The sequence below is a fragment of the Elephas maximus genome, chromosome 16 (assembly GCF_024166365.1).
Source record: "Elephas maximus indicus isolate mEleMax1 chromosome 16, mEleMax1 primary haplotype, whole genome shotgun sequence".
NCBI classification, from domain to species: Eukaryota; Metazoa; Chordata; class Mammalia; order Proboscidea; family Elephantidae; genus Elephas; species Elephas maximus.
The window spans coordinates 61041470-61055926 of NC_064834.1; the positions used below are offsets into that span (position 1 = coordinate 61041470).

General features: G+C 36.4%; 1 protein-coding gene across 2 annotated transcripts in view; it reads left to right on the plus strand.

Annotated features, from left to right (window-relative positions):
* The window catches only part of MXI1 (MAX interactor 1, dimerization protein), a 101978-nt gene that overhangs the window by 50692 nt on the left and 36829 nt on the right, over window positions 1-14457 (plus strand). For both annotated transcript variants that reach the window (XM_049854978.1, XM_049854979.1), the window contains exon 3: window positions 4560-4589. In XM_049854978.1, the coding sequence (XP_049710935.1) occupies window positions 4560-4589 (30 nt within the window). The remainder of the gene's footprint in view (window positions 1-4559; window positions 4590-14457) is intronic.

The window sequence follows — 14457 nt, forward strand, 5'->3', positions numbered from 1 at the left end:
TAAACACTGTGCCACCAAGGAGGAGTGAAATGATATCTCATTGTAGTTTTGATTTGCATTCCTCTGATGGCTGTTGGAGTTGAGCCATCAACTTCATTTGTCCGTTGGCCATTTGAATATCATCTTTGGTGAAGTGTCTGTTCATGTTCTTTGCCCAGTTTTTGATTGGGTTATTTGTCTTTTTGTTTTTAAGTTGTGAAAGTTTTCTAAATGTTTTAGACCCACATCAGTTATATGATTCCTGAAGAACTTTTTACCCCAGTTTGTAGGCTGTCTCTTCACTCTTTCGATAAGTATTTTAGTAAACGTAAGTACTTTTATGAGGTCCCCATTACAGGCATACCTCTTTTTATTGCACCTCTCACTTTATTGTGCTTTGCAGATACTGTGTTTTTTACAAATTGAAGGTTTGTGGTCTTGTGTCGAGCAAGTCTGTTTGCACCATTTTTCCAACAGCATGTGCTTGCTTCATGTCTCTGTGTCACATTTTGGTATTTCCCGAAGTATTTAAAACTTTTTCATTATTATAATATCTGTTATGGTGATCTGTGATCAGTGATCTTTAACGTTACCGTTGTAATCGTTTTGGAGTGCTGTGAACCAAGACCATATAAGACGGTGAACTTAATCGATAAATGTTGCGTGGGCTCTTACTGCTCAGTGAAGAATGCTTGTCGAAAGCGGAGATAGGCCTCTTGTGCCAAACAGCCAAGTTGTGAATGCAAAGGAAAAGTTCTTGAAGGAAATTAAAAGCGCTACTTCAGTGAACACACAAATGATAAGTGGAACAGCATTATTGCTGATGTGGAGAAAGTTTTAGTGGTCTGGATAGATGATCAAACCAGCCAAAACATTTCCTTAAGCAAAAGCTTAATCCAGAGCAAGACCCTAACTCTCTTCAATTCCATGAAGGCTTGGAGAGGTGAGGAAGCTGTAGAAGAAAAGTTTGAAACTAGCAGGGGCTGGCTCATGAGGTTTAAGGAAAGAAGCTGTCTCCCTAACATAAAATTATGAGGTGAAGTAGCAAGTGCTGATGTAGAAACTGCGGCAAGCCATCCAGAAGATCTAGCTAAGATAATTTGTTGAAGATGGCTACACTGAACAACAGATTTTCAGTGTAGATGAAACAGCCTTATATTGGAAGAACATGCCATCTAGGACTTCCATAGCTAGAGATGAAAAGTCAATGCCTGGCTTAAAAGGACAACCTGACTCTCTTGTTAGGGTCTAATGCAGCTGGTGACTTTAAGTTGAAGTCAATGCTCATGTACTATTCTGAAAATCCTGGGGTCCTTAAGAATTATGCTAAATCCATTCTGCTCCATTGTGCTCCATAAATGGAACAACAAAGCCCGAGTGACAGCACATCTGTTTTACAGCACGGTTTGCTGACTATTTTAAACCCACTGTTGAGACCTACTGCTCAGAAAAAAAGATACCTTTCAAAACATTACTGCTCATTGACAGTGCAGCTGATCACCTAAGAGCTCTGATAGAAATGTATGAGATTAATGTTGTTTTCATGCCTGCTAATGCAACAGACATTTTGTACCCTGTGGATCAAGGAATAATTTTGACTTTGAAGTCTTATTATTTAAGAAATACATTTCTTACGGCTATACCTGATGATTCCTCTGATGATCTAGGCAAAGTAGATGAAAACCTCCTGGAAAGGATTCACCGTACTAGATGCCATTAAGAACATTTGTGATTTCAAAATGAGGAGAATCACAAAATATCAACATTAACAGGTGTTTGGAAGAAGTTGATTCCAACCCTCATGGATGCCTTTAAGGGGTTTAAGACTTCAGTGGAGGAAGTAACTGCAGATGTGGTAGAAATAGCAAGAGCAATAGAATTAGAAGTGGAACCTGAAGATGTGACTGAAATGCTGCAATCTCATGATACAGTTTAACAGATGAGGATTTGCTTCTTATGGATGAGCAAAGAAAGTGGTTTCTTGAGATGGAATCTATTCCTGGTGAAGATTCTGTGAACATTGTTGAAATGACAAAGGATTTACAATATTACATAAACTTAGTTGATAAAGCAGTGGCAGGATTTGATAGGATTGGCTCCAATTTTGAAAGAAGTTCTACTGTGGGTGAAATGCTATCAAACAGCATCCAAATGCTACTGAGAAATCTTTCACAAAAGGAGGAGTCAATCAATGTGGCAACCATCATTGTTGTCTTATTTTAAGAAATTGCCACTGCCACCCCAACTTTCACCCTGATCAGCCAGCAGTCATCATCATCGAGGCAAGACCTTCCACCAGCAAAAAGATTATGACTCACTGAAGGCTTAGATGATGGTTAGCATTTTTTGGCAATAAAGTATTTTTTAATTAAGGTATGTACTTTTTTTTTTTTTAGATATAATGCTATTGCATGCTTAGTAGTCTACAGTATAGTGTAAACATAACTTTTATATGCACTGGGAAACCAAAATATTCGTGTGACTTGCTTTATTGCTGTATTTGCTTTATTGTGGCGATCTGGAACTGAACCCACAGTATCTCTGAGGTGTGCCTCTATCGCTTATACATTCACTGTTGTGTTTGATAATCCATCATTGAAAAAAAGTGGGTCCTAAAGCTTTGCTCCTGTATTTTCTTCTGAGAATTTTATGGTTTTAGATTTAATATTTAGGTCCTTGATCCATTTTGACTTAGTTTTTGTGTATGATGTGAGGTATGGATCTTGTTTTATTTTTTCTGCGTGTGGAAATGCAGTTTTGCCAGCACCGTTAAAGAAACTGTTCCTTCCTCGGTGAATGAATTTGGCACCTTGTCAAAATCAATTGACCATAGATGTTTGGATTTATTTCTGGATTTTCAGTTCTATCCCATTGGTCTATGTGTCTGTATTCAAACCAGTATCAGGCTGTTTTGATTACTCTAGCTGTGTAGTATGTTTTGAAGTCAGGAAGTGTGAGGCCTTCTACTTTGTTGTATATTAAAATTGCTTTGGCTTTTAGAGGTGTTTGGTCTTTCCATATAAAACTGAGGATTTGTTTTTCCCTTTCTGTAAAGAATGTCATTGGAATTTTGATTGGGATTGCATTGTACCTATAGATTGCTTTGGGTAGTATTGACATCTTGACTATATTAAGTCTTCCAATCCATGAACATTGGACGTCTTTCTATCTATCTATAGTCTCTTTCAGCAGTGTTTTTGTAATTTTCACTGTATAAGTCTTCTACATCCCTGCCTAAATTTATTCCTAGATATTTTATTCTCTTAGCTGCCTTTATAAATGGAGTTGTTTTTTTCATCTCCTTTTCAGATTTCTCATTGCTGGTGTATAGAAACCCAACTGATTTCTGTGTGTTGACCTTCTTTCCTGCAGTTTAGCCTTTTGGTTCTTGAACTAAGACAGTAGGTAAAATTTCCAAAAAATTATGAAACTAGCAAAGAACACTCTTATTAAGGTTTGGGAAGCTGATTATTAAATATTCATTAGGATAATAAATCAGATTAAAGCAATCAGCAATGTAATATTCTGAAGGCATTTGACACTAATTAGAATATATAAAATGATTAAAGTTTTAGTTTCAGTGACAGAAACTTAAGTTCTCCTTTGTAATATTTGTATATTCTTAATGCTAAATTATTGCAAAAGCCATACATGTTCATTCAAGGGAATAAATATTTAATCCCAAGAGTAGCTAACTTTATATAGAGTTTATTATACTTTGCAGTTCAGTGTAAACTTGTTTAGCTCTCATAACAATTATATGAGGGCGGTACTGTTACTTTTTTCTATTTCATAAATAAGGACACTGAGCACAGAGAAATCCAGGGACTTCCCCAAGGCCACACAGTATTTGAACCCAGGCAGTTTGGCCTTAGAGTTCATGCTCTTAACCTCTATTTAATATTGCCTCTTGCCAGGTAGTTAAGAACTTGGGGCTGAAATCATGATTGCCACTTAGAATACTCTTGGGATGGGAGTATGCCTTTTGTCCTCTCTTAGCCTCAGTATTCTTGTTTATAAAACAAGGGCTGTTTTAGAGCTAAAATGAGATGATGTATGTTAGCTGCTTAGGATGATGTCTGGCAGACGCTGTGTTAGTTCAAAGCTAAGTATTATAACAAATACTGAAAAGAAAAAAGAAAAAAAGTCACCAAAAGAAAACAACTATTGTTAGCATTTGAAGGTATATCCTTCCAGTTTTAAAAAAAAGTTTGATTTTATTAATGTATTTTCTTTCTTTATGTTAACTTTTTTTTCTAGTATAATTTTTTCTTGTTTACATTTCATACAAAAGGTAGAAGGCTTGAATTTGCCTATATCCCTTAGAGTAAGACAAGACTGTTTTCAGCTTTTATGCTAGCCAATGGTGTTTTTTTCTGTGTTTAGGGGTGGGTAGGTGATGATGTGGGAATGAATGTAGACTGTTTCTTCTTGATGAGTGAGATTATGGAAGTCTGACCAGATAGTGCACTGTTAAATTCATTGAGTGTGATGTAGCAGTAACTAAACTAGTCCTCCTTTCTATAGACTTAACAACAAAACATGGCTAATGCTTTTTTTTCTTTTCTTTCTTCTTGTAGGTCTACACACAATGAGCTGGAAAAGAATCGGTGAGTCATTGATGAGGTACAGCTATAATTCATGTTAAAAAGCAAACTCACAGTTTACCTGTGATAGTAATGTAGTAGTATATATGTGCTTGAATTTTATTTTTAAACTGTATGTCATCGTAGTTCTGATGTATATGTGTTCCCGCCAAATAAAAAAGAGTCTTTAAAAGTAAGTAAGCCTATATTATCTAAGCTGGAAGAAGTACGTATATTTTTAAGCTCATTTGAATTTTCAGTTAATGATATTGCTTGCTTTATTTCTGTCTTTCAAAAAAGATTCATCGTGATAGGCTCATGACTTAAAGGATTAGGTTTCTTAAGTGTAGGTAATAAACATTATGACAAATTGTGTAGGACATTGAAGTTCTCTTTGCAGTTTGTTCATTCATTTATTCATACATTCAAATATTTATCAGGCATGTTAGTGCCAGGCCAGGTTAGGCACAAATACACAAATTTATGTGATAGTTTCTATCCTTAAGGAGGAACATACACCTTTATGGGAGAGACATATAGACAATTAAAATACTATGTAGTGGGGTAAGTATAATAATGGAGAAGTAGAGGGTACTGAAAGATCATCTTGGTGGGGCATCTAATGCTCCTTTGAAGAACTCTTGGAAGAGTCATCACAGGAGCGTGAACGAGCATTATATATTGAGGAAACAGCAAGGGGTTCATTATAAGTGTTAAAGATTGTAGCGCAAGGCAAACCAGGCTAGATGTTGAAGGGTCATTTCAACTATGCCGAAAAGTTTGGACTTGAGAGTAATAAGAAGCAATTGTATGATTATAAGATGGGTTGTCATATGATCGGATTTGTGTTTTAGAAAGACCACGTTGGCTACAGTGGGGAGGTTTGGAAAACCAAAGACAGGAAGACCCTTATGGAACTATTGCAGTAATCCAGATCACAGAGACAGTAGACAGAATAAAGAGATAGTATGGAGTAGAATCAATAGAAATTTGTGATTAGTTGGGTATGGAATGTTAAGTTTTAGATGGTATTACCATTTATGGAGAAAAGGAATATATGAAAAGGACACATTTTGGAGAGAAAATGAGGACTGTAGGAGTATAAGATTCTTTTTGGTACAGCGATTAATAGCCAACAAACTGGAGTCATCTGTAACAGCCATTTTTGACGAGCAAGAGCTTTATGACCTTCAATTTTTTTTTCATCCTTTTTTTTAAATAGGTGGGTCTTTATACATTGACTAGCTTACTGCCTCATTTTGCAATGAGTTAAAATATCATATCCCCTGTAAATAGTCTTAGCATAGTCTTCCAGGCAAACTTAGTGGCTTTTACCACTTTGTATAATGCTCTTTTCGTATCTCCTATTGTAAGAGTTTCTGCCATATGACTATGACTACCTGAGAGGCAAGATTCTGTCTTGTTCAGTTTTGTATCTTCAGTCCTAATACTTGATGCATGTACAGTAGATGATGCCTATTGTAATACCGAATGAAGGGTAAAACTGGAGCTCAAAATTCAGTGGTCTAGTCAAAGAATTTTGCTAGTTTGTGGCAAAGCAGTTTTCAGCAGGACATTCTCCTTTTTTCACAATCTCTCTTCTGCCTTATGTTTCTGATATATTAAAGATCTGGGTGGGTTAAAGGAAGTATTTGGCTAGTTTAAACAGCCAAAAATACCAAGAAATGTACAGCTTGGGGATTCTGAAAGTAAAACCTAACATTGAACTTTAAATTTAGAGCACAGAGAGAAATTTGGGTCACATTGGTTAAATGCCAATAAACATTAGTTTATAATTTTTTCACTTATCTGGATATGGTCCTTGGGAGACTCCCATTGGAAAAAAGAAACTCTTCTTAGTAAACTATTTAGAATGCAGCTTTTTGGTCTTTGAGTAAACTTTAATGCTTTGTGTATATGAATTCTGACATACTGATTAAAAAAAAAAAAAAGATATTTTATCACCCATAGTTTTACCTTTAATAAGACCTAAACGTTGTTCTATACGTTATTGAGGAAACCCTGGTGGTGTAGTGGTTAAGTGCTATGGCTGTTAACCAAGAGGTCGGCAGTTCAAATCTGCCAGGCGCTCCTTCGATACTCTACAGGGCAGTTCTACTCTGTCCTATAGGGTCCCTATGAGTTGGAATCGACTCAAGGGCACTGGGTTTTGTTGGTTTATACATCGTTTAAACTACTGTGTGACTGTGGCACAGGTGCAACATGTGTGATTTTTATCATCTGGGCTCCAGGTGATATCCAGTGAAGGTCTTTCTTATTTTCTTTTATTGACTTGTCTAAGACTTTGTGGCTGGTTTCCTACCCTACTTCACTTAAGGCATGCTTGCCTTATCCTCTTCTGTTCTCTTCTGCTAGCCCCCGAAGTGAGTGTCTGTTACTCTCAGAAGGGCTAATACTATTATTGTTAATTGTCATTGAGTTGATTCCGACTTATGGTGACCCCATGTGTCTTTATTATTTTATATCTCAAATTATTTCTTCCTTACCTTCCTCTTGCCCCCTTCTTTCTTTCCCTCCTTCCCTCTCTTCAAGAATTCATTGAAAGGTGATATAGCATTAACCTTTCCAAGACATATATGTTTTAAAAGAAGGATAAACAAATAAACCTCTAATTCAGTGGAGAATGTCAGAGGGTCAGTGCCAAAGAAAGAATGAAATTTAATAACCTGTATCCCACTTCTGAAAAGTTATTGGCCTGTGATCTAGCAAAAAAAAAAAAAGATTGGTAGACACAAAAGTATGTATATATATATTTTTTATTGTGCTTTAAGTGAAAGTTTACGAATCAAGTTAGTCTCTCATACAAAAATTTGTATACACCTTGCTGTGTACTCCTAGTTGCTCTCCCCCTAATGAGACAGCACACTCCTTCTCTCCACCTTGTATTCCTTGTGTCTATTCAGCCAGCTTCTGTCCCCCTCTGCCTTCTCATCTCCCCTCCAGACAGGAACTGCCTACATAGTCTCATGTGTCTAGTTGAGCCAAGAAGCTCACTCTTCACCACTATCGTTTTCTGTCTTGTAGGCCAGTCCAATCCCTGTCTGAAGAGTTGGCTTTGGGAATGGCTCCAGTCTTGGGCTAACAGAAGATCTGGGGACCATGACCTCCGGGGTCCTTCTAGCCTCAGTCAGGCCATTAAGTCTGGTGTTTTTACAAGAATTTGAGGCCTGCATTGCATTTCTCTGCTGCCCCATCAGGGATTCTCTGTTGTGTTCCCTGTCAGGGTAGTTATTGGTTGTAGCCAGACACCATCTAGTTCTTCTGGTCTCAAGCTGATGTAATCTCTGATTTATGTGGCCCTTTCTGTCTCGTGCTGATAATTACCTTGTATCTTTGGTGTTCTTCATTCTCCTTTGCTCCAGGTGGGTTGAGACCAATTGATGCATCTTAGATGGCCACTTGCTAGTGACAAAAATATACTAAAGGGGAAGATGTTTCAGCCAAAAAGCAAGAAGGTAACATAGAAATATTAAAAAAAAAATTAAGCCTATATTACTATATTTTTTAAGCACCCCTTCCTTCCGCCCCACAGTTCTATTTAATGGTCCTTTTTACCAAGGCACAGTTTTCGTTTGACATGTTTTAAAAAAAAAAAGTTTTGGCATCCTTTGAAAGTAATGGAATTTTGGCTTTACCTTTCATCTGCCTTTGAATGTGAACTTAATGTGAAGATAGCAACTCACTATCAATAGGGTAGTTTGATTTTGTCTTCTTTCTGAAAAGACACTTCTGAAAGTAATGATATTATTGAAATTTTGCCACTTTATATGCAATATATTTATGTTGGAATTTTTTTTCCTTTTAGTTTGGTTCTAATATCTTATATATAAAGCTGCTCTGAGTTAGTTTTTTCTTTTTTTTTTTAACCTGGGCAAATGCAGTGAGAATTAGAATAGTTGATTTTAAATTCATAGTGAATAGCATTGTAATTCCAGATGGCTGTACAAATCCCCAAGATTGCTGAAGCCCAGAGTCTGGCTTTGAGGAGGCTATATAGACAGCAAATGTTGAGGTTCTTTCTTAGCCCCACATCTCAGAGGGAAGCTTAATGGTGAAAACATGGTGTCTGGAAGGCCCAGAGTAGTTTGTTTTGGCCCACATTTATCCCAGGATGCCTACAGCCAGTTAGGGCGATTCAGATAGTTTGAAGACTGATATAGAAATTTATTCTTTCTTGGAAGGTTCTGCGGGCTTATTTTGCCTGAAACCCTGTTGACTACACTGAACCTGGTCTAGATGATTCAGAGCATTTGGTTATCTGTGTATTCTCCCTGTCTCCCTGGACCCACAACAGGTCATAAGAGGCCCAGGAGGTGGAAGTGAAAGGGAAGCAGAATACCCTTAGATGCCCTGCATTCCTCAGGAACCTTTGTGAATCATTTCAGGGTAAACTTAATGAGTCTTTGAGATTTAAGAATCAAGAATTTGCTTTGCCTGTTTGGCTTACCTTATAAGTTAGATCCTTTGCCAGAGAAGAGATCATTCAGTACAGGTTTTAGATGGCTTCATTCCTTTTTTTATTTTCTTAATTCAAATTACTGATAATGTTTTGGAGAGTCAACAACTTTAACAGGACTTTAATGGTCAAGAGCCTTAGTGCTGACTGCAGGAGAGGCCATTCAACCTTAATAGCTGTCATTCCATCAAAACAAAAGGCTTACCCTGATTACAACTTTGGCAAAGCTAGAAGGGCCAAATGAGGATGTGGGACTAATAATGCTTCCCTAGGCAGAGCAAAAGTGCTTGAGTATTTATGACAATGGAGAAGGATATTCAGTGAATGGTAATAGATGTCTTACATCTAGGGTCTTACTCATACATCTTAGGAAAAGAAAGATGAAAATTAGTATTTATGGAGTATTTACTGTGAGTACTCACTATGCAGGGTAGGAGGGCAGAAAGTGTGGGTCAAAGTGTCATTGTAAACTGGCCGTTTTGACCATGATAATTTCAAACCAAGTGAATGTGAACAGAAAACAGTACTGTTATCCTACGTGATCAAGAATAAGATAGCTGTGTTTAATATAAGCCTTTCTATTTAGTAATGATTAATACTGTGTTTAGCATTGTGGTAGATAAAAGGAAGTATAAGATACTAACCCTATCCTGTCCTTCAGCTTAAGGTCTTTATAGTTGGTAATTATAGATTTCATCTTTCAATGCTATGATCTAGTTAAGTGACCAGTGAATGTCCTAGAAAGGTATACTAGTAGCGTTTTTCAAACTGAAGGTTGAAACCCCTTAGTAGTCTATGTGAACATATAGAAAAAGAAATAGAATAAGAAAATATCAAAATGCATTGCATGAAGTAAAGTTAAATAGAGAAGTATGGAACTTGTTATATACTGGGTCATGATGTAAAATACTATGGGTCATAGTCAAAAAGCCACTGCTCTGAATATCCAAGGAGAATTTGTGTTGAGCCAAGAAGAAGAGAGAGAATTTGAATAAGGAAAAGGGATTGATGTGAGTAGAGACGTGAAAGCAAGAAGGTGGCATCATAACTGTGTTCAGGAAAGAGTGAGCAGACCATATGGAGTGGAACAGCAGAGTCAGATTAGTAGTGGGCGATGACTGGAAAGGTGGTTGGGGATTAGAATTGTGGAAAGTTTTTGAATGCCAATCAGTTTGGATTTTACTTTGTTTGCAGTGGTGAGTTATTGAGGCTTTTGAAGCAATGAGATGGGCATGATCAAAGCATTAAAAGAAAGAAAGAAAAAATGCAGTGTAGCTATAGAAACAGGGAGACCAGTTTGGGTGCTTTTGAAGTAGTCCATGTAGTAGGAATATATAACAGCCAGCATGCAGGTGATGGAATTGGGAACAGAAAGAAAGAGAGAGGACTAAGAAACACCTTATCGAAAGAATATTATTTTCTGTTAACCGCTACTACTTATTCCTCCATACATTTCATTCTTCACATAGCAGCAAGAGTGATCTTCTCAAAGAATAGATCAAATTATGTCGTTTCTGTTTATAATTCTCCATTGGCTTCCCATTGCAATTAGATAAAGTCTATGGCCTACAAAGTCCTACCACTCTGTAGTCCACCTGACACTCTCTTCTTTCTTTCCTCAAACACACTATGCATATTTCATCTTAGGGCTTTTGCATTTGCGGTTCCTTCTGTTTGGAACTCCCTTGCTCTAGTTCTTAATCATTATTTAGGTCACAGCTCACCTTTATGTTTATCTCTGTCAGAAGTTATTTATTTGTTCGCACTATCTAACATAGTACTAGAATATTAGTTTCGTGAAGGCAGGGACTTTATCTTATTTACCACTATAATATCATTACCTAGCATACTCCTTAGCACCTATCAGGTACTCTATGTACATAAATATTCATTAAATGGAAGAATGATTGTGGTATTGAGTAGATCTGTAGTCAGCTTATGTTTTTGAATTATAATGACATAAGTAAAAAGTGATAAATACGTAAAACCAATTATTCTTGAGAGCTCAATGGGAGAGAAATGAAAATGTAGTGAATTCTTAAAATGTGAATAAATTATATGAGAAAACCTGATAATTGGGAGCATCTTAGTGAATTTTTGTCATGTAGGACTTAGTTCTCCTTATAAGACGATAACTTTTTTTTTTTAAAAAAGGCATATTGACTCTTTCAGTTCTTTAGGGTATTACACGGTGTACTAAGATAAGGGCAGGTAATTTTGTGAAGGGGAACAGCTTGCCTGCTTGAGTAAACTGTTTCTTTTTCATTCCATAACTTGAAAATCGTAAGCATTCTTAGAAGGTAAAGATTTATGTATAGTTGGAGACTAGAATCCTATAATTTCAACTTTTTTGTATTAAAAAATTTGATGTATTAGTTATAGTTGTCCCCCTTGTTTGGACATGATAGTGAATATATTTTTCTAGGCTATCTAACACATCCCCATTTGACATGGATATTTTGACCGATTGTTTTGGTCTGCTTTATTTAGTATATTATCATATATATCTAGTGCAGTATTGTACATTATACATTACGTAACCACTTATTATTCCTTGACAGGAGGATCATAACTGGTTTTAGCTGTATATTTTGTGTACTTACATGACATTCATATAAAAAGAACATAAACTTTTATACACAGTGTTTACTTTCTAGGTAAAAAAATCTACATTTGTTTTGTTAAGAGGAGAAAACAAGATTGGTTTGGCAAAACTTTAAAAATTTTACTTTAACTAATGGTACCTAAAAGGTACTTGCTTCCATTAAAGACTAGTTATAGGGTTAGGGCAACCAAACCTTTATTGTAGGTTTGAAGTTAGCCTATAATTGCAGTTGGATCAAAAGTCCGCAGTTTTAGGTTGGGCCCTGTAATTCCAGAAAGCTTAGTTAAAAGCTCTTCCTAGCCTTCGGTTTATGATTAAAATACAAGCAGTATCAGTATGTCTCAATATAAAAATATCTTATAGTAACTTTCTCAACCTGATAAAGGGCAGGTATGAAAACTGCGCAGCTGAGATCATACATACTCTAGTGAGAGACTGAATGCTTTTCACCTAAGATCTGGAATAAGACCAGGATGGCTACTCTTCACCACTTCTATTCAATATTGTACTTGAAGTACTAATCAGTGCACTTAGGCAAGAAAAAGAAATAAGAGACATCCAGATTAGAAAAAAAAGAACTACCTCTATCTGTAGATAACGTAACCTTATGAACATAGAATCCTAATGAATCCACAAAAATACCTATTAGAACTAAAACAAGTTAGCAAGCTTGCAAGATACAAGATAAATATACAAAAATCAATTGCATTTCTATACACTAGCAATAAATGATCCAAAATGAAATTAAACAATTCTGTTTAGAGTAGCATTAAAAGGAATATTTAGGAATAAATTTACCAAAAGACATGCAGCTCGTACACTGAAAACTACGAAACATTTTTGAAAGAAAACCTAAGTAGATGGAAAGATATAGCCTGTGTTCATGGATTAGAAGACTTGTTACTGTTAAGAGGGCAGTATTCTCCAAATTGATCTACAGATTCATTGCAAGTCCTATCAAAATCCTAGCTTCCTTTTTTGCAGAAATTGACAAGCTGATCCTAAAATTCATATGGAAACGCAAGGGTCCCAAAATAGCCGTAACAGGCTTGAAAGGAAGAACAAAGTTGGAGGACTCACACTTCTCAATTTTAAAACTTACTGTAAAACTACAGTAGTCAAGATGGCATACTACTGAGCTAAAGAGAGACTGATAGATCGATGAAATAGAATTAATAGTCTAGAAATAAACTCTCTCATTTATGGCCAATGAATTTTCAACAAGGGTGTTGAGACAATTCAATGTCTTTTCAACAGATAGTCCTGAGACAGGTAGATATCTACATGTAAAAGGATGAAGTTGGATCCCTATCTTACACACACACAAAAACTAACTCAGAATGAATCATTGACCTAAATGTAAGAGCCAAAGGTATAAAACTCTAAGAAAAAAAAATGAGTGAACTTTCATGACATTGGGTAAGCAACAGTTTCTTAGAAGTGACGCCAAACGCACAAGCAGCAAAAGAAAAAAAAAGATAAATTAGGCTTCATCAAAATTAGAAACATTTGTGTCTCAGAGGACATCATCAAGAAAGTGAAAAGATAACCCATAAAATGAGAGATATTTGCGAATCCTATGTCTGACAGGGACTTGAATCCAGAATGTATAAAGAACTCTTACAACTAAACAATAAAAAGACAACTAAAAAACAGGCAAAGTCTCTGAATAGACATTTCTTCAGAGAAATTATACAAGTGGCCAATAAGCACATGGAAAGATGCTCAACATTAGTAGTCAGTCCAAACACCAAAAACCAAACCCAGTGCGGTTGAGTCGATTCTGACTCATAGCAACTCTATAGGACAGAGTAGAACTGCCCCATAGAGTTTCCAAGGAGTGCCTGGCGGATTCGAAGTGCCGACCCTTTGGTTAGGAGCCATAGCACTTAACCACTACACCACCAGGGGTTTCCTAGTAATCAGTAGGGAAATGCAAATCAAAGCCACTGTGAGATACCACTTCACACCCACTTAGGATGACTGAAATAATAAAGGCATTAACAAATCTTGGCTAGGATGTGGAGAAATTGGAGCCCTCCCACATTACTTGTGAGATTGTAAAATGAGGTAGCTACTTGAAAAATAGTTCGGTAGTTCCTCAAAATGTTAAGCATAGAATTCCACTCCCAGGTATATGCCCAAGGGAAATCAGAACATACGTCCACCTAAACACTTGTACATTAATGTTCATAGCAGCATTATTCATTGTATCTAAAAAGTGGGAGCAACCCAATTGTCCAACTGATGAATAGGTAAATAAAATATGGAATATCCATACAATGGAGTATATTTGTTTTTGTCTAGTAGGCTACTATAATTTTTCTATAGTCTAAGTATGTGGAAATTTCATACAATGGAACATTATTTGGCCATAGAAGGGAATGAAGAAGTACTGGTACATGCTACAACATAGATGAATCTTGAAAGAAGTCAGTTACAAAAGACCACATATTATATGATTCCATTTATATGAAATGTTCAAAATAGGCGAATCATAGAGACAGAAAATAGATTAGTGGTTGTCTGGGCCTGGGAGGCATGCGGGGAATGGAGAGTGAGTGGTAAAGGGTAGGAGATTTTTTTTGGGTGGTGGGGAGGGTGACGAAAATGTTCTGGAATTAGAAAGTGGCTATGGACATACAACTGTGAATATACTAAAAGCCACTGAATTGTACCTTATATTATTTGGGCATACGTAAAAAATAGCTCTTTTCCTTCAGGAATTTGGACATAAGGTAGAATCACTGGTCTTTAAAGATAGAGTAGTGAAGTTTAGCAGATGTAGGTTGCATGAGCCCCTTGGAGGG